Source organism: Schistocerca gregaria, chromosome 5 (genome assembly GCF_023897955.1).
Source record: "Schistocerca gregaria isolate iqSchGreg1 chromosome 5, iqSchGreg1.2, whole genome shotgun sequence".
Lineage (NCBI taxonomy): Eukaryota > Metazoa > Arthropoda > Insecta > Orthoptera > Acrididae > Schistocerca > Schistocerca gregaria.
Window position 1 is genome coordinate 511,300,670 of NC_064924.1, and position 18,958 is coordinate 511,319,627.

At 42.5% G+C, this 18,958-nt stretch overlaps 1 protein-coding gene across 1 annotated transcript in view; it reads right to left on the reverse strand.

Annotated features, from left to right (window-relative positions):
- The window catches only part of LOC126273398 (uncharacterized), a 93,568-nt gene extending 74,812 nt beyond the window's left edge, over positions 1-18,756 (reverse strand). The window contains exons 1-2 of the mRNA XM_049976951.1: positions 18,604-18,756; positions 15,121-15,346 (exon numbers count right to left, since the gene is read on the reverse strand). Of these exons, the coding sequence (XP_049832908.1) occupies positions 15,121-15,346; positions 18,604-18,756 (379 nt within the window). The remainder of the gene's footprint in view (positions 1-15,120; positions 15,347-18,603) is intronic.
- Positions 18,757-18,958: the final 202 nt, after the last annotated feature.

Below are 18,958 nucleotides of genomic sequence, written 5' to 3' on the forward strand. Positions count from 1 at the left end.
AAAAACGTTAAGGCCGCCCAGAAACTTTACCCTAGGACCACGAAGCTTTAGCTTTCTCACTGCTCTTAGATACTGAAAAAATGCGGGGTGTGCTGAAACATAATGCCTCCCCATTCTTTATTCCGTTCTGAAGATCCGTTAAGGTATTGCATGTCATGCACATTACTCGATCGATTTTAAATCCCCTGCGAGTGGAGGGCTCCGAATTGTAGCATGTAACATGGCGGTGTGTAACGTAGCTACGTCGATTTACCTCGAGACCCTCAAAAAACTGAAAGCTCAAATTCCAAGAGATCGTCCGCAGATGTAGCACCGTCTCCTTCAGCATGACTATGGATAACATACGAGCGTAGCAACATCTTCAACAATCCGACGCTATACTGTCACTGTCGTGGGTCACCCACCCTCCATAACACTCTCGACTTGGCCCCATCCGGTTATCATGTTTGCAGCACTTAAAGAATACGTTCGAGGACCTCACTTGACCCAGATGAAGTGGTACAAGCATCGGTGAGGTTGTCGCACGGTCAACAAAGTCAAACGTTCTAAAATGCTGATACGAACCAACTGATCTCTCGTTCGGACTAATTTTCTCTCTAGGGTGACTTCCTTGAGGAATAAGTATATATAAATTAAGAATAAACATTTGGAATGTTAATGATGTTTATTTAAAAAGATTCAAGAATTTTCTCATAAGAAATTCGGAGTCATTACTTTTCAGCACGGCCTCTTAGTTAAAGGAAAGCCTGGTTCGCCCTTCCTTTCTATCACCCTGTGCTGTTCAGTTAATATTTGTAAGAAAACTCCATGCTCAAATACTCTGATGAGTGCTAAATAGTATTGTATTTTCAGTTTACTGTAGTGTGAAACTATAAATTTAATCCGTAATTTCGTTTACATAGGGAACTATCAGTGTCTCGTATTATGAATTAATGTTTTGTTGAATACTATACGAATCGATGTATCTAAAATTCTCATTTAATTTAGTTGGCGCTTGTAGATTCTTCCTTTCATACTACAGCAGATTGCACGAACTACGTCTCTGACAATGGACTTAGAAATCAAAAAATTTGTAAAGTGAAATAAAAGGTAAAAAATAGGCAAACATGTGATTTCCCTGTGTAAGCACAATGTTTATCGCTTCACGCTAATAATCTTATTTACTCCTGTTTTAAACTATTTTCGATAAGATAAACAGAATACAATATAATCAACCTCTATTTCTGTAAACACATGATATTAGCAGTTTCATAGTTTTGTTGTAGGAATGACTTATCATACATCACTTAAAAAATATTTCCTTGTATTATTGACTGGGAAGTATTGGTGAAAGAAGCAGTGGCCTTGTCTCTTTTATGTAATTTAAAGAACTCTTTATATTGTGTACACATAGTTGTGTTGTTAAAACATTACATAATTTAGAACGGCGTTAAATTAATCTACGTTAAAATTTGTTGTGTAACAGTAAACGAGCTGACGTGCTACGGAAATACAGTATTTGGATGTGTACGTTTTCATAGGCCCAAACGGATCTGCTTATGTTCTTGATGCACTCGTCCATTCACAAGGCCCCCATAGAAGTTATTCCGAATATCTTTTGTTTGCAGATCACGAAATCATAATTACCACATGTTCAGTTCTGGATCAGAATGATGTAGCAGATGATATTCAGGAGAGAAGCAGCTCCTGGTTTGCTGTTAATTGTGATGACGTACAGTATTATCGGTTTGCTTCACACAGCTTTGTTCATTATGACGCTCTCCTTGCATGGCACCACGATCAGAAGGTCAGTAAACCGGTTTCCGGGATTTAGGGTACATGGGAAATTTATCTGAAAGCGGATACTTTTAGAGTATTGTCCATAATACTATCCCATATTATATTACTGCCAGTGTCTTAAACAGTGTACCGCATCGCTCGATTGCGAATTTCACGCACCGATCAATGAAAGATGGATGAAACAGGACATTAATGACACTGGGCAGATGGGGAGTCCCAGAACTGGGCTGATGCGTGCAATTTACTTTAGAAACATTACAAAAATAAATCAAATATTTATCCCTCTCAACCTTATTTGCCTAAAACCAAAACAAATCAAAATGTGCTATTCTGACACAATTGCGGTAACATCGAACAATAAATAATTCTCTGGCACTAAAATTTTTGAAATCAGGAATTAATCGCAGATTTTACTAGAAAGAAATATCAGCACTGACATGAACAGGCTTCTGCCAGCAAAATATTACATCAAGACACCTGCTCAATAGCGCGGTGTAACTGGTGCATGCCTCGAAACAACGGAAATGACATAAAACAATAGAATGTCATCGAACAAAAACCGATCTACAGTACTTGTAACCAGCACGGGAGGAACCCATCAACATTGTGTGGGCTCATCGCCGACACGTGCATGTGCACAGCGTCAGGCCAGCGTCCCTCGCACCAGCCTCCTCACATCAGTTGTGGATTGGCCATTCTGTCGGTCGAACTCTAGCGGAAGAAGGCTCTACATGCGGCGCGTATACCGACAAGTTTACGAAAGATAGTGCTATATAGTGAAGACGGTAATACGAAAAGCAAAACAAATCTTTCAGGGTCAGAAATGTGATGATATTGACTCAGCCTTATTCCTCGACCGAGGGCTGTATGAAAACCATTAAGGAACTTGAAAACAGTCATGAGAGAACAATTTACGACTGATACTATAGACATTGAAGAGTGGAAGCTTTACCTATTAAAGGAAACAAGGACGTTGCTCCAAGGATTAAGTGAAAGATAGCTTTTAGGGTCAGCAATGTAATGAAACTGACTCAATGGTATTTCTCGACCGAGGACTGAATGGGAAACGTTTATGAAGTTGAAAAGAAAGAAAAGAAAACGACGGAAAAATTTACAATTGATAAAATGGACATTGAAGAGCGGAAGAATTACTTATTAAAGGAAACAATGATAGAGCTCAAAGGCTTGAGTTACGAATTACAGGTGGTAAGTCAGAACTATCGAGAGGTAAGAGTGTAACGTATTTCTGGGGTACAGAAGAAAATAACAACTCCAAAAGTCCAGGAAGTATACCTGTCAGTTGTCTAAATGAGAAACAGTTCCATTAGGGTGGAAATTCGCTGAAGTAAAGTCTACATAAAAAAACAAAAAAGAAGTGCCTGTGAATTATACGGTATTGAACGCGACTATTTCGTCATCTAAATTTTGTGGATGACTTTCACGACGTAGAATTCATAATTTTAAGATGTATGACTAAGGTCAGCGATGGTTTGGGACTAGATGACCCTTAAAGCATAATCCGTTTATTGTTAAACAACTAAAAGCGGGGTATTCTAAATACCTACCGAAAATTGTGTGACCGTCTACAAACATTAAACTGTGGATAGCAAACCAGCTAAAGTTAATGGATGGAAAATATCTTAGTGTCTTTAAAACAACATGTAAACGGAATATATCTAGAACTGGGCTAGCACAGGTTTTTCAGCTGACATGAGATGATGGAAATATATACCATAGACTAAGTTGTCACCTTTCACAAGTATTATTCAGAACACACTGGCTGACAGAACAGTGAAACACTGAGAAGACATGATCGGATGTCAGTGTAACTTTGTACATGTACACATCGTGGGCGGTTATGTAAATTATTAGAGTAGATTGGTTTGGTTGTTTCGGGGAAGGAGACCAGACAGCGAGGTCATCGGTCTCATCGGATTAGGAAAGGACGGGGAAAGAAGTCGGCCGTGCCCTTTGAAAGGAACCATCCCGGCATTTGCCTGCAGCGATTTAGGAAAATCACGGAAAACCTAAATCTGGATGGCCGGACGCGGGATTGAACCGTCGTCCTCCCGAATGCGAGTCCAGTGTCTAACCACTGCGCCACCTCGCTCGGTATTAGAGTAGAAAATGTCTGTAGTAGGTACAACGACCCCCATAGAGCAGTAGTGTTGTTCGTGTTTAGTGTTGTCAACAGGCCTGGTTGAACATACGAAGCGCGCGAACGGCGTGAGATGTTGAGTGATCACTGTCAAGCATACGAAAATGCCGGGCACACCCGCGAGGTAGCGTGGCAGGAATCTACTGATGCACATTTGTATGTGGTACACGAATATGACTTTATAAACGACGTATGTCTTTGACAGGCTTTACATCGCAGACCCGGAGCTACTGCTAGTGTTGGAGTAAGAGAGTGCTTGGTGCACAGTTGTAGGTAGCTGTCTGCGAGGGAAAGACGATGTAGTAGGCAGTTTTTGTGGTGTGCTATGTGAAGCCACCAAGTGCTCGAGTAATCTAGGTATGTCAACATTGTTGAACATGGAAGCAGATTTCTTCATGCAAGCAAGGTAAAGATGTTACATAAGTGTGATAAGTGTTTTTGCCAACGCGTTAGTATAGATTTGGCTGATAATTGGTAATTGTTCAGTAGCCCCAAAATGTATGTAAACTGTTTTGATGGAAAGGCTAGTTAGATATTTCACTTTTGTAATGTTTCTATGATTTGTTAACAGAGCTATATTTAATTTCATGATTTGCATTTACGTTGGATTAATGACGTTAGATAGTACTTGCTGTTTAAATCTCATTGTTTGTGAATCAAGTGTGAGAAATGTAACTTCAATTTTCAGATGTTTTTGAAAATACAAACTTAACTTGCAATATAATTTTGCTAAAAAAATCTGTGTTAGTAATTCACCATAGTCAGTACCGCCCTCCGGTCCACGTCATATATTTTTAATGAAGTTGTCTCTTATTAGATGTCCTCGTTTATCAGCCAAAAGAATTTCTCGAGCATTTCAAAGTATTATGGAAAAGACTGCAAACTGCTGAGCCTGTAGCTAGCATATTTATATTTTTTTGAGAGACCACACTACATCACGTCCCATTGTTGCTGCTCTAGAAGTAAGATAATTTAATTTATTGTTATGTGCGGATGGCCAAAGTTATCAGTTTTGAACAGGCCCTGATGATTTAGTGCCAAAGGAGCTGAATGTAGCATTTTGCAGTGACTGTATTCTTTATTGTTATTGGGAGTTGCATTGCCCAATCAATTCGTGTTTTGCTAAAAATAACACAGAGTAAGCGCACCACTAGCACCTACAACACGCACACAACTATTCGAGTTCAGTACTCATTCTACAGATCAGACACTCATTCAGCGTAATGGTGAAGTTTATTATTTCATTTTTAGGCAATGTTACGCTTGCCTTAAAAGAACGTTACAAGCGTTACCAGCACACGAGAGCGTTTTCTAGGTGGTGTCCATTTGGCATGTAGTCTAATCGTGCAATACTTAGAGTTTTTAAGGGATTCGGATCATGAGAGCAGACACGCTCTTCAACGTTCTCCTCGAGTATGTCTTACCACAACAAAGGACGGTCGTCGTATTGTGCACCAGGCTCATCGTAACCCCTTCACATCTCTGTCTGCCATCCGAGAACAAGTAACCCAACATTCTCTGTTGTTCTGTACCAGTTATCAGAGACTGGGAACAGTCGGGACCCGGGGATTATCATCCCGCGCGTAGGCTGCTGTTCAGTCGGTAAGCTACTGTGGGGCCTAACTGCTGAGGTCATCGGTCCCTCGGCTTACACACTATTTAATCCAACTTAAACTAGCTTAAGCTAGAGAAAATACACACAATCTTGCCAGAGGGAGGACTCGAACCTCCGACTGGGGGACCCGCGCGAACCGTGGCAAGGTGCCCAAGACCGGGCGGCTAGGCTGTCGTTAACACCACAACACAGACGGCTGTGTCTGGAATGGTGCTGTGGCCGGTGGGTACGGACTGCTGTTGGATGGCGTCACACCGTCTCCAGAGATGAACTGCTACTGTGGACTTACCTGGCTGTCCATCGTCAGCGAATATGGCGAGCTTTCATTCTCCTAATGTTCTCCTGGCATCATAGTGTGGGGAACGAAGATGTATAGAAGCGGAAACGTTTGCATTCGTTCGACAATTTAAGACCTGAAGAGCTACTAATAAAAATATCACCCACCGTCTCCCCACAAGTCGAAGACGTTAGTGGGAATTTCTGTCATCAATGACTATGGGTGGGGGGGGGGGGGGGGGGAGGAATAACGATGGAGGTTGACAGGGTATGTGGCGCAGGTAATCATCAGGGAATAGAATGTTAGGAAGTAACGTTCTACTGATGAAACGATTGTCACAGATTTGAAACTTGAATTGCACTAGAATGAGGAAATAAGCCAGGCATATCCGTTTCGAAGCAACCACTTCAGCAATTAACCTAATCGATTTAAGGAGGTAGCAGAAATCCGAGTTCTAGAATGTGAGTCCTGTGTCCTGAACCACGTGACATCTTGTTTGATATACAGGGTGGTCCATTGATCGTGACCAGGCCAAATACCTCAAAAATATCACGGTTCAACAAAAAACCTACAAAGAACCAAACTTGTCTAACTTCAAGGGGGAAACCAGATGGCGCTGTGATTGGTCCGCTAGATGGCGCTGCCATAGGACAAACTGATATCAACTGCATTTTTTTTAAAATAGGAACCCCCATTTTTTTTACATATTCTTGTAGTACGTAACGGAATATGAATGTCTTAGTTGGACCACTTTTCGCTTTGTGATAGATGGCGCTGTAATAATCACAAACGTATAAGTACGTGGTATCACGTCCGCCAATGTGGACGGTATTTGCTTCGTGATACATTACCCGTGTTAAAATGGACCGTTAACCAATTGCAGAAAAGGTTGATATTGTGTTGATGTATGGCTATTGTGATCAAAATGCCCAACGTGCGTGTGGTATGTGTGCTGCTCGGTATTGTGGGCAACATCATCCAGGTGTCCTGACCGTTCGCCGGGTAGTTACGTTACTTACGGAAACAGGAAGCGGTAACGTAAACCGGCATAATATGCACTATTGGGCAACAGAAAATCCACGATGGCTGCGATAAGTCGAACATCAGCGACTTTGTCGGGTTAATGTATGGTGCGGCATTATGGGAGGAAAGATAATTTCCCCCATTTTATCGATGGCAATCTAAAAGGGTCAATGTATGCTGATTTACTACGTAATGCATGTGCGAAAATTATGGAAGGCAACTACTCACTGTTGAGAGGAATGTCGTTGCACGTATTGCCAAATGCATTGAGGCTGTCGGACATCATTTTGAGCATTTATTGCATTAACGTGGTATTTACAGGTAACCACGCTGTAACAGCATGCGTTCTCAGAAATGACAAGTTCACGAAGGTACATGTATCACATTGGAACAACCGAAATAAAATGTTCAAACGTACCTACGTTCTGTATTTTAATTTAAATACCTACCTGTTACCAACTGTTGGTCTAAAATTGTAAGCCATATGTTTGTGACTATTACAGCGCCATCTATCACAAAGCGAAAAAAAGTGGTCCAAGTAAAATATTCATATTTCTTTACGTACTACACGAATATGTAATAAAAAATGTTGGTTCTTAGTTAGAAAAACGCAATTGATATCCGTTCGATCTATGGCAGCGCCATCTAGCGGGGCAACCATAGCGCCATGTGGTTCCCCCTTCAAGCTAGGCAAGTTTCGTTCTTTGTAGTTTTTTCGTTTGACGCTTACTTCGTGACATATTTGGCCATGTCACAATCAGTGGATCACCCTGTATAAGCGGAAACGTTTGCATTCGTTCGATAACTTAAGACCTGAAGAGATACTAATAAAAATATCACGCACCGTCTCCCCACAAGTGGAAGACATTAGTGGGTCATCAATGAATATGGGGGGGGGGGGGGGGGGGGGAGGAATAACAATGGAGACTGACAAGATATGTGGAGCAGGTAACCCTCAGGGAAGGTTAGGAATTAACGTTCTGTAGATGAAGCGATTGTCACAGATTTGAAGCTTGAATTGAACTATAATGAGGAAATTAGCCAAGCATATCCGTTTCGGAGCCACCGCTTCAGTAATTAACCTAATCGGTTTTGGGAGGTAGCAGAAATCCCAGTTCTAGAATGTGAGTCCATTGTTGTGAACCACATGACATCTTGTATGATATATATTACCAGGATATATAACACCAGGAGAAAGTATGATCTTCACTATTCAGGGTTAAATATGACTTTGGCACAGAAAGGGGTAAATTATGCTGCCACAAAAGTCTTTGGTCACCTACCAAACAGCACCAAAAGCCTGACAGATAGTCAACCAACATTTAAAAATAAATTAAAAGAATTTCTGGATGACAACTCATTCTACTCATTGGCTGAATTTTTAGATATAAATTAAGAGAGGGGAAAAAAACTAACTTAAACATTAGTGTGATGCAATATTTTGTGTAATGTAATATCGTGTACAGACATCATTACGAAGTGTCGTATTCATGATCCATGGATCAAGTATTAATGTAATCTAATCTAATCTTACTGAGAACGTAGGCGGTGTGAAGCATGAAAAGATACTAGATAGACTATACGTTATTTCAGATAAAAATAAAAAGGAATCGTTGTGCTGCATATTACGAGCACTCGCCAGTGAAGGTAAAGACAGGATCCAGAGCTAACAACTGAGCACTAATGACAGTGTCATTGTTTCAGCTACATGTATTTTCTATCTCTTTCGGTGACAACATAGCTTTAGCTACGAAATAAATATACAAATATACAGACAATTCCAAAGGAAAGTGTACTCCATAATTTTAAATGTAAAGTCCTCAGTGGCAACTCTTGTAGTGGTCTCGATACTGTAAGCAGTGCGCTTTTGCTCAGTGTATAGACCAACAGTTCGAGAGTTCAAATGGTTCAAATCGCTCTGAGCACTATGGGACTTAATATCTGAGGTCATCAGTCCCCTAGAACTTAGAACTACTTAAATCTAAGTAACCTAAGGACATCACACAAATCCATGCCCGTGGCAGGATTCGAACCTGCGACCGTAGCGGTCGCGCGGTTCCAGACTGAAGCGCCTAGAACCGCGCGGCCACACCGGCCGACCTGTGAGAGTTAAATGTTTTGTTTTCTCGGTTGCAGTTTAAAGTTTTTGCTAGATATCTGAAGCATCATGAAGCTGTGTTCCTTGTGAATCATCCTAAAGGCCCGAAACTTTTATTAGGAGCTGCTGCTACAATTTGTTCTAAGTCGAAGACATTCGTTGCACTGTGGGTCAGACAATATTTAAAGGTTGGAAACGTGGTTGACTTACCGGAGAGAGGGCAAAGATGGCAAGCTATAATCGATAATGGCCACGATTTGATTAACTATTAGGTAACAGTTCAATAATATGTATTTTCATGCAAACATGTATTTATAATAGTGTCTTCTATTTCATACTGATAACGGTCTACACTTTCTTGTGCAACTAATTGTATATGTTTCCAATGACTTCCTCTCAGTTTCGTGAGGACATCACAACAAAATAAAGAAAACTTAGTACATGGCACGCAATCTGCTAAAGGGACATCAAAATAAAAACTATTTCCCCTTTTCTCAAATAAAAATAAGAACTAGTAAAAAGATGCTGCAAGAAATGTTCTTTCATACCAAAAGAATTGTATGTCAAATAAAACTTTCTCGAAGGATCGGACCAATGATATCTTATCTGGTTATCAAACGTGTAACTGCAACGGCGCTGTTACTTCACTGATAAGTCATGAGGAATTCCAAGCTAAAAGGGCCATCTTATCTAGAAGATTTTGCCATCAAACGCTTCCAAATCACCCAGCCATGAGCTCTTCCGTTCATAAGTTCACACGTAGCCAATATTGCACAACAATCACTAAATGAAATCGCCACAGGCAGAATTATAGGAAAATACTATTAAATATTGTAGGAAAACAATAACTCAGTCACAGTATTAAGAAATAGGTAATCATGCTCGTAGCTACAGTTCTAAGATAAAAATGCTTCTAACAATATTAATGCGGAACTTGTGGTCAGTAAAAGAAGAATTAACAAGAATGTTTGAAAAATTTCGTATTAGCGCCCTGCGCTGCTGGTGAAAGACAGCAACCAGCTCTGCGTGGTGTGAATCTGTTCACAGCGTTAATGCTGATTGCAGTTACAACATGAATGTGTGCATCCACAACAGAGTTTTTAAAAATTGACGACGTAATTTATGTTACCTTATACCCTCTTTACTTCGGAAGTGCAAGTGAATCGAGTAAACATACTTTGCACAGACATGAAGGGACGAGGAGCTAAAGTACAGACAGCACGAGACTACAAGCTTTTGAAACGTCGCGTTACAGGAGAATGTAGAAGCTTTGGTTAGGTATGTCGAGTAAATAATGAGGAGATACTGAATAAAATTCGAGAGAAAAGATATCTGGCAGAGAGACGGGATAGTCTGATGGGATACATCCTGATGCATTGAAGAATAATTAATTTCGTAACTGACTGTAGTGTCCGGGGGAAAAACAGTTGAGGGAGACAAAGGCGGGAATTAAGTACGCTGGTTCAAGGTTTATTCAAGTTGCAGTAATTATGTATGGTGTAGGAGAGCTCAACATGGTGCGCCAGCGTGGAGAACTCCAGCAAGCCAGTCTTCTAACTGAATATTATCCAAAAATACATACTTTCTGAAAAAATGTCCTTCAATGAAAATTATATTCATTGCCGAGATTATACGTAACAATTTTCTAGGTTTTTGGCAATGTCGTTGTTGAACACCAACACCCTTCTTTCCCCAGTTGCCCACACTTGCATTAATATGGTTACTACCATTCTCTATTTTTCGACATGGTTTCTGATAGAAGCATCACATTTCATGATCAACAAATTTGATAGTAAATTTCATGATCAACAAATTTAACAGTACATTTCTCCAAAACCAAAGTTTAATGTTTCATTGGTATATTATGTACTCAAAAAGTATGTAATACATACGTTTCTGGAGTGAGTAGGGATATCTTACAGAAAACTACAAAGTGACCCTTACGTAGAATGTGAGAGCATACATAAAAGAAAAAAATGTTAAAATTGTGTTACTGAGAAGGGTAACAAATAAATATAAGCACATTGATGCGATCGAATTAATGTTGCCGGCTCATGGCGTATTCTATGTCATAGAGAACGTGTATTGAAGAAGTGAATGCTGGGAGCGGAACATTTAAAAACTGATGTGCAGATTCTCACTCATGAAACATCGTAGTCATATCACATTAAACATAGACAACATCCTCCGTTCGTGCAAATAATAATGCATGTCGAGTAATAGGTACACGACGTAACAGTATTCACCAGCACAGATTACCTGAGCAAGTTCTGAAGAAGGTAGTCGCTAACGTTCGGGTAATATACGAACGTGTATACTTGTTTTTCCGAAGAGCGGTAAATAAATACTGGCGGCCTGAAAGTCAGGGAGGTGGCAGGCCACAAAATCTGAGAGACAGTGTTCATTTCCTGATTGAATATAGGATCTTCGCTGACAGTTAGTTCCTCTCCTCCATCAATGCACTGTGGACGTACCTTGACACTGAGCTGTATAATGGCCACTTGCACGCGTCCCACAAAGGGTAGAAAAGAACGATGTACCATCTCACATGGCACCATGCTTAGAACAGGTTCAATAACGTAGTATGAAATCCCTACATCAGAAAACTATTTACTTGCAACTCAAAAAAAAAAAAATGGTTCAAATGGCTCTGAGCACTATGGGACTCAACTGCTGTGGTCATTAGTCCCCTAGAACTTAGAACTATTTAAACCTAACTAACCTAAGGACATCACACTTATCCATGCCCGAGGCAGGGTTCGAACCTGCGACCGTAGAAGTCGCACGATTCCGGACTGCGCACCTAGAACCGCGAGACCACCACGGCTGGCGCTTGCAATTACTTCATCACATGATGAATAGAAATTTCAGTCAGAAATAATCCAATAAAGGTGTTGAGAGTCTAGAAATATGAGTTCGTTGCAACGTTGACAGGACATGACACATTTAACCTTTAGAAACTATTATAATTGATAGAAAAGCCAGTTTACAAATGCATTATCGTAAATGTGGATGATGACAACGACAGTAAGGTATTTTTGTAGACTGAAGACCTGTAGCATGTGATAAGTAAAACTGGATGACTCATAAAAAAAGTATTCTTACCAAAGATTAATCCGGAATACGAATATAGTAAATAGCAGACAACGGCTATAAAATTATCCCTTTAAAAATCTGAATGTTAGTGCACTTACGTCATGTAAATAATAGGGTCTTCAGGCCACTATGACCAGAAGACAACGTCTCTTCTTTCAAGAATGCGAAGGCCCGTACAGCTGTTAAGTGCCCTACAGAACGCTTACTGTGCATATATAAAGCAGTAAGCAGTGTTCCTCCGTTCCGTGTGATGATAGCGGCGATAAAACTCAGCCTTGTAACGATCACTATCTCTGTTGTCTCTGCGTACGTGAGGCAGATAAAAGTATATGGAACGAACATCTCATTGTAACCTCAACAAGAAAAAAAAAACTGTTTTTTTTTTCAGCCTGCTTGGCTAATTTGAAACTTCATCAGTTCATAGTTTTGTTATAACTAGGAATAACTCAATAGTTGTTATAACTAGGAATAACGCACTAAATAAATCATCGTTCCACGGTTTATTGACACAATACTAATACAAATAATTTCGTTACCAAGCACAATGTTATAGATGAACAATTTACGGAAAGTTATACAGGGCGTTACAAAAAGGTACGGCCAAACTTTCTGGAAACATTCCTCACAGACAAAGAAATAAAATATGTTATGTGGACACGTGTCCGGAAACGCTTACTTTCCATGTTAGAGCTCATGTCATTACTTCTCTTCGAATCACATTAATCATGGAATGGAAACACACAGCAACAGAACGTACCAGCGTGACTTCAAACACATTGTTACAGGAAATGTTCAAAATGTCCTCTGTTACCGAGAATACATGCATCCACCCTCCGTCACATGGAAGCCCTGATGCGCTGATGCAGCCCTCGAGAATGGCGTATTGTATCACAGTCGTCCACAATACGAGCACGAGGAGTCTCTAAATTTGGTACCGGGGTTGCTTAGACAAGAGCTTTCAAATGCCCCCATAATTAAAAGTCAAGAGGGTTGAGGTCAGGAGAGCGTGGAGCCCATGGAATTGGTCCGCCTCTGCCAATCCAACGGTCACCGAATCTGTTGTTGAGAAGCGTACGAACACTTCGACTGAAATGTGCAGGAGCTCCATCGTGCATGAACCACATGTTGTGTCGTACTTGTAAAGCCACATGTTCTAACAGCACAGGTAGAGTATCCCGTATGAAATCATGATAACGTGCTCCATTGAGCGTAGGTGGGAGAACATGGGGCCCAATCAAAACATCACCAACAATGCCTGCCCAAACGTTCACAGAAAATCTGTGTTGATGATGTGATTGCACAATTGCGTGCGGATTCTCGTCAGCCCACACATGTTGATTGTGAAAATTTACAATTTAATCACGTTGGAATGAAGCCTCGTCCGTAAAGATAACATTTGCACTGAAATGAGGATTGACACATTGTTGGATGAACCATTCGCAGAGGTGTACCCGTGGAGGCCAAGCAGCTGCTGATAGTGCCTGCACACGCTGTACATGGTACGGAAACAACTGGTTCTCCCGTAGCACTCTCGATACAGTGACGTGGTCAACGTTAACTTGTACAGCAGCAACTTCTCTGACGCTGACATTAGGGTTATCGTCAACTGCACGAAGAATTGCCTCGTTCATTGCAGGTGTCCCCGTCGTTCTAGGTCTTCTCCAGTCGCGAGTCATAGCCTGGAACGTTCCGTGCTCCCTAAGACGCCGATCAATTGCTTCGAAAGTCTTCCTGTCGGGACACCTTCGTTCTGGAAATCTGTCTCGATACAAACGTACCGCGCCACGGCTACTACCCCGTGCTAATCCATACATCAAATGGGCATATGCCAACTCCGCATTTGTAAACATTGCACTGACTGCAAAACCACGTTCGTGATGAACACTAACCTGTTGATATTACGTACTGATGTGCTTGATGCTAGTACTGTAGAGCAATGAGTCGCATGTCAACACAAGCACCGAAGTCAACATTACCTTCCTTCAATTGGGCCAACTGGCTGTGAATCGAGGAAGTACAGTACGTACTGACGAAACTAAAATGAGCTCTAAGATGGAAATTAAGCGTTTCCGGACACATGCCCACATAACATCTTTTCTTTATTTGTGTGTGAGGAATGTTTCCTGAAACTTTGGCCGTACCTTTTTGTAACACCCTATATAAATTGATGGTGGTTATACCAATGTCCAGGAAGTGCTAGTAAATTGCATAATTCCAGCAAAAATCACAAGTCCGTTGACATACTAAGCCTAGTGAACGTTGAAATCCATGTTCCGGTATGGGATTTGTGTTCTAAGTCCAGAGAGCAGCCGAGTCAACATCGAACGCAGATCCACAGCAGCATAGCACTTCCCAACTGTCGAGGAGCAACATAGCACGACGAGAACTGGCTTGTAGACGTTAGGAGCGGCATTAAATAACGCCCTATAGCTAATGGAGCCGACGGCTGCAGCCGCTGTATATTCTGAGCGGGTAATCGCTGAGTGTTACTGATGGCCAATAGCTGTGTTTTGAAGCAAGCGCTCTTGAAGCGATGTTAGCATTTGTCGGCCATGCGTAATGGAGCACGCTGCTGCTCGATGCGGAGATTTAATAGTGGTGGATGTCACACACCTTCCCTCTTAGAGAAGTGGGGAAATATCTGCCGCGAATGAAAGCCACATCCATGTGGTCCTCCGAGTCCTCAGCGATGTTGGTGACTCGGGGCACAGGAGCATACCGACGAAATAACCCCTGCCAGGGACGGTTGTATGGCATGGACCTCGTCAGCGGAGCCGGTGGAGCAGGGGGAGCCAGTGGCATGTCTTGATTTTCATCCGGAGGTACTCGTGGTTGATAACGAGGTGACATCTCGTAGTCTGGGAAAGGAAGCCCCTGGGGCTGGGCGACGTCTGGGGTAAGTCGCTCTTGTTGGAGGTGCGGTATTGGTCACCCGGCTTTGGACAAAAGGCACGTATAAGTCTGGTGTTACACTGGCTGGGTGTAGTGGATGGGAACTAGGTGACTGGTAGTGGTGGTGCAGAGAGGTGGAAACTATTGGGGTACGAAATTGATTCGCGTGTTGTAGAAGCTACCAGTCTGGAAGCTGCACTCAGAAGAGCTTCCATCCCCGACGCTGGAAGATTGTTCCTGAAATCCAGGCTGGTTGTCAGCCAAAGCGGCCGGCCAAATCCTTTCGCCCACACCAAAGTCGCAGGGCGGAACTTGGAAGCAGGCAGTGGCAGTGGTGTTGGAATGAGCAGGCTCGAGAGGGTCCGGGGCTGCCATCCATAGAGAAGATCCTCTCTGATGGGTGTCGATCTGTAACCGCTCAGAAAAAGTTAGTCATGAATCAGTGGAGTGATCCTGGAGACATTTCTTCATCTGAGTTTTGAAAGTGCTGACCATCCTCTAAACTTCTCCATTCCATCTGGATGGAAGGGAGGCGTTGGAATGTGGCTAATGCAATGCTGGGCACAGAAACCACGACACTCCTCGCTACAGAACTGTGGTCCATTGTCGGTTATGAGCACTTCTGGGAAAGCTTCAATCGCAAAAACTTTTTCTGAAGCTGTGATTGTGTTGGTGGTTGACGTGGCATTGTCTCAGACGATGTGTGGAATTCTCGAATAAGCTTCAACCACTATCAAGAACATGGCGTTAAACACTGGCCCAGCAAAATCAAAGTGTACCCGCTCCCAAGAGGCGAGCACATTGTGCCCAAGAAGCAAGTGAATGTCGTGGCACTGTCTACCGGCTTTAGTAGGATGGATATGTTTAAGTGAGTCGTTCAACCTCCTGGTTCATGACCGAACCTGCGAGCCAGGAGCGTAGTTCGGGGTCATCCCCCCCTCCAGTGACCTTGGTGCAATAGTTGCAGGACGTGCCGTTATAGGGAATAAGAAATAACTACATGTGGATGTCCCTCATTGGAAACGAGTAAAATTACTGAACTGACCAACATGAGTTGATTGCGGGCATTACAGAACTGACGAAATGCCGCAGAAGCCTAGGGAGATTGTTGTTCGGGCCATCCAAAAGGTATGTGACTCTGGACTTGTTGGAGTACCTCATCGCTTCCGGTTGCGTCTACGAGCTGGTAGAGGGAAAAGAATCTGCGGTGGCCTCTGCTTTTTAATCGATGTGAAAACACAGAATTTCTTCTTTGTCGAACTCTGGATCGGATCCCCATGGAAGGCGGGAGAGGACGCCATCGTCTGCACGCTCAGTCGTGTTGTAGAAGTGAAACTCATACGGGTAACGCGCCAAACATAAATCCCAGCGCTAGAAATGGCGAGCAGTCCCATCTGGAATCTTCACTGCTGTATTGAATAAGGAAATCAACGGTTTATGGTGTATGTCGAAATGAAACTTTGTGCCATAAAAAGTGGAATTTCTTTAATGCGAAGATGATAGCAAGCCCTTCTTTTTCTGTTTGGAAGTACCTGCGTTGCATGTTAGTCTATGTTTTCGATTCATAGGTCATAGGGTGCTCAGAGCCATCCGACTCCCTGTGTGCCAGGACCGCTCCGATGCCTGTATCAGATGCGTTCGTTGCAATAGCTATTTGCTTTGTTGGATTGAAACGTGCGGTGCAAGGGGCCGACAAAAACTGGGATTTCAACCTGTGGAAGGTGCGCTCGCAAGCTGGCGTGCATTGGAAAGACATCTCTGTTTTGCATAACATGGACAAGGGGGCGGTTGCGGTTGCTGCTGCTGGTAAGAACTTCGGTAACACCATATCTTCCCCAGAGAGAAACGAAGTTGTTTAAGCGTTGTTGGTCTGAGAATTTTGATTATAGGATCGTTATGTTTATGCAGGGGACGAATGCTCGAGCTGGAAATGATGTGGCCCAGGTTCTGAGGCTGAAAAAAAGAACGTTTTCCTTTTCTGCAATTTTGACCAGCTTCCCTTTGGACTCTGGATAAGCAATTCAGATTGAGATTGTGATCCTCCGTGGTTCTCTCTGTTACAATGATGTCGTCTAAATAGTCAATGTATCCATCCACTTTGAGTACTACGTGCGGTTCTAGGCGCTACAGTCTCGAGCCGAGAGACTGCTACGGTCGCAGGTTCGAATCCTGCCTCGGGCATAGATGTGTGTGATATCCTTAGGTTAGTTAGGTTTAATTAGTTCTAAGTTCTAGGCGACTGATGACCTCAGAAGTTAAGTCGCATAGTGCTCAGAGCCATTTGAACCATTTCAGTACTAATTGCTCAAAAAAAGAAAATCGTTAAAAATGGCGGAGGTACTTGCTATACCAAACATTAGGCATTTCAAACGAGAAAGCCCGTGCGCCGCGTTAAGTGTAAGAAACTGTTGAGTTTCAGCATCAAGGGGCCCGCATGTCGTGGTCGTGTGGTAGCGTTTTGGCTTCCCACGCCCTGGTTCCCGGGTTCGATTCCCGGCGGGGTCAGGGATTTTCTCTGCCTCGTGATGGCTGGGTGTTGTGTGCTGTCCTTAGGTTAGTTAGGTTTAAGTAGTTCTAAGTTCTAGGGGACTGATGACCATAGATGTTAAGTCCCATAGTGCTCAGAGCCCTTCAGCATCAAGGGGAAGTTTGAGGTATGCGTCCGCTAAGTCCGTTTTAGAGAAGAAGTTTCCGCCTTTTAATTTTGAGAGTAATTCTTCCTGCTTCGGAGTAAGATATGTCTCAATCTCCGATTGGGCGTTGACAATCATTTTAAAATCGCCCCACAGTCGGATCTTCCCGGATGGATTTCACACTATGACTGACTAGAATGAATTGGACCTAGAACTCTAAATGCAGTTAGGCGATCCAATTTTTTCTTTACTTCGTTTCTAAGAACTACCGAAGCGGGGCGGCTCGAGAGTTCCGCGGTCATGCATAATGTTTCTGTGTGACGTGCGCCTGAAAATCCTTTGCGGTGCCTCATAATCCTGACTAAGTATCTCTAGTTCCGAGTACAGAACATCTTCAGATGCCAAATTTACAGAACGGTCTATTGAATATCAAAATTTCTGAAAAGAGCCAAGTACAAACAAGTTCTCAGCGGAATCACTGTTAACGACTAAGAAGGTAATGTGTAGGTGACATAGTGATATGTCGTTAGAGTTCGATTGGACCACGTAATGGGATGGCATGTTTATTATACGCCATTGGATATCTCTTTGTCCCTTGCAGCAGACGAGCTTTAAGTTTCAAATAGGTACCGTAATTAAGAATGCTCAGCGGCTGCTACTTGTAATTGAACGGGTTCCTCTGCAATTTGCACTTCTACAAAAAACTTACTTGAGGTCTCTTGATAGCCTGTAGTAGCTACCAGATTAACATCCATCTCTTGGAGAGGAGGGTGTCATTCCTGACGGGACTTACGACATTCAGTAACTAAATAGCCGTTGGCAGAACAGTTTTGGCAGTAGGCCCATTTGTCTTCGCGTTGATCATTTTTCAAAACAGTCCGGATATGACGGCAATCGTTTCGGTACCGAAGACCGGTTTGATTGGCTAGAGTGGGGTGGAGGACATTGATGGTCAATGGTATGGCGTGCCATCTGTACAGTTGCTGATCCCAAATCGCCATTGTAGGCTGACTCGTATGCTTTTACACTAACGACTGCTATGTCGATCGACGACTCCAGTTCCTTGCCTGCTGCTCGGATCAAATCGAAGCTTTGTATTAAGTACGAAACTTTGTCTAATGATGGTTTTTCAAGGTGAAGTGATCTGTGCTGAGAATCCCTGTCTGGAGTACCCCGGATGATCATGACCCTGATCATTTCTTCTGCTATGACTCCTTACTTTTGGGGGTAATAAAACTGCATTTTCGTCCTAAACCTGGCAACTCTGCGGACCATTCTCTGATAGCCTGGCTTGGCTGTTTCTTGCGCTGATAAAATGTTACCCACAAGGAAATAATGTTGGTATGACACTGGAAATATTTAATCAGCAACGAACGAATATGTGTGG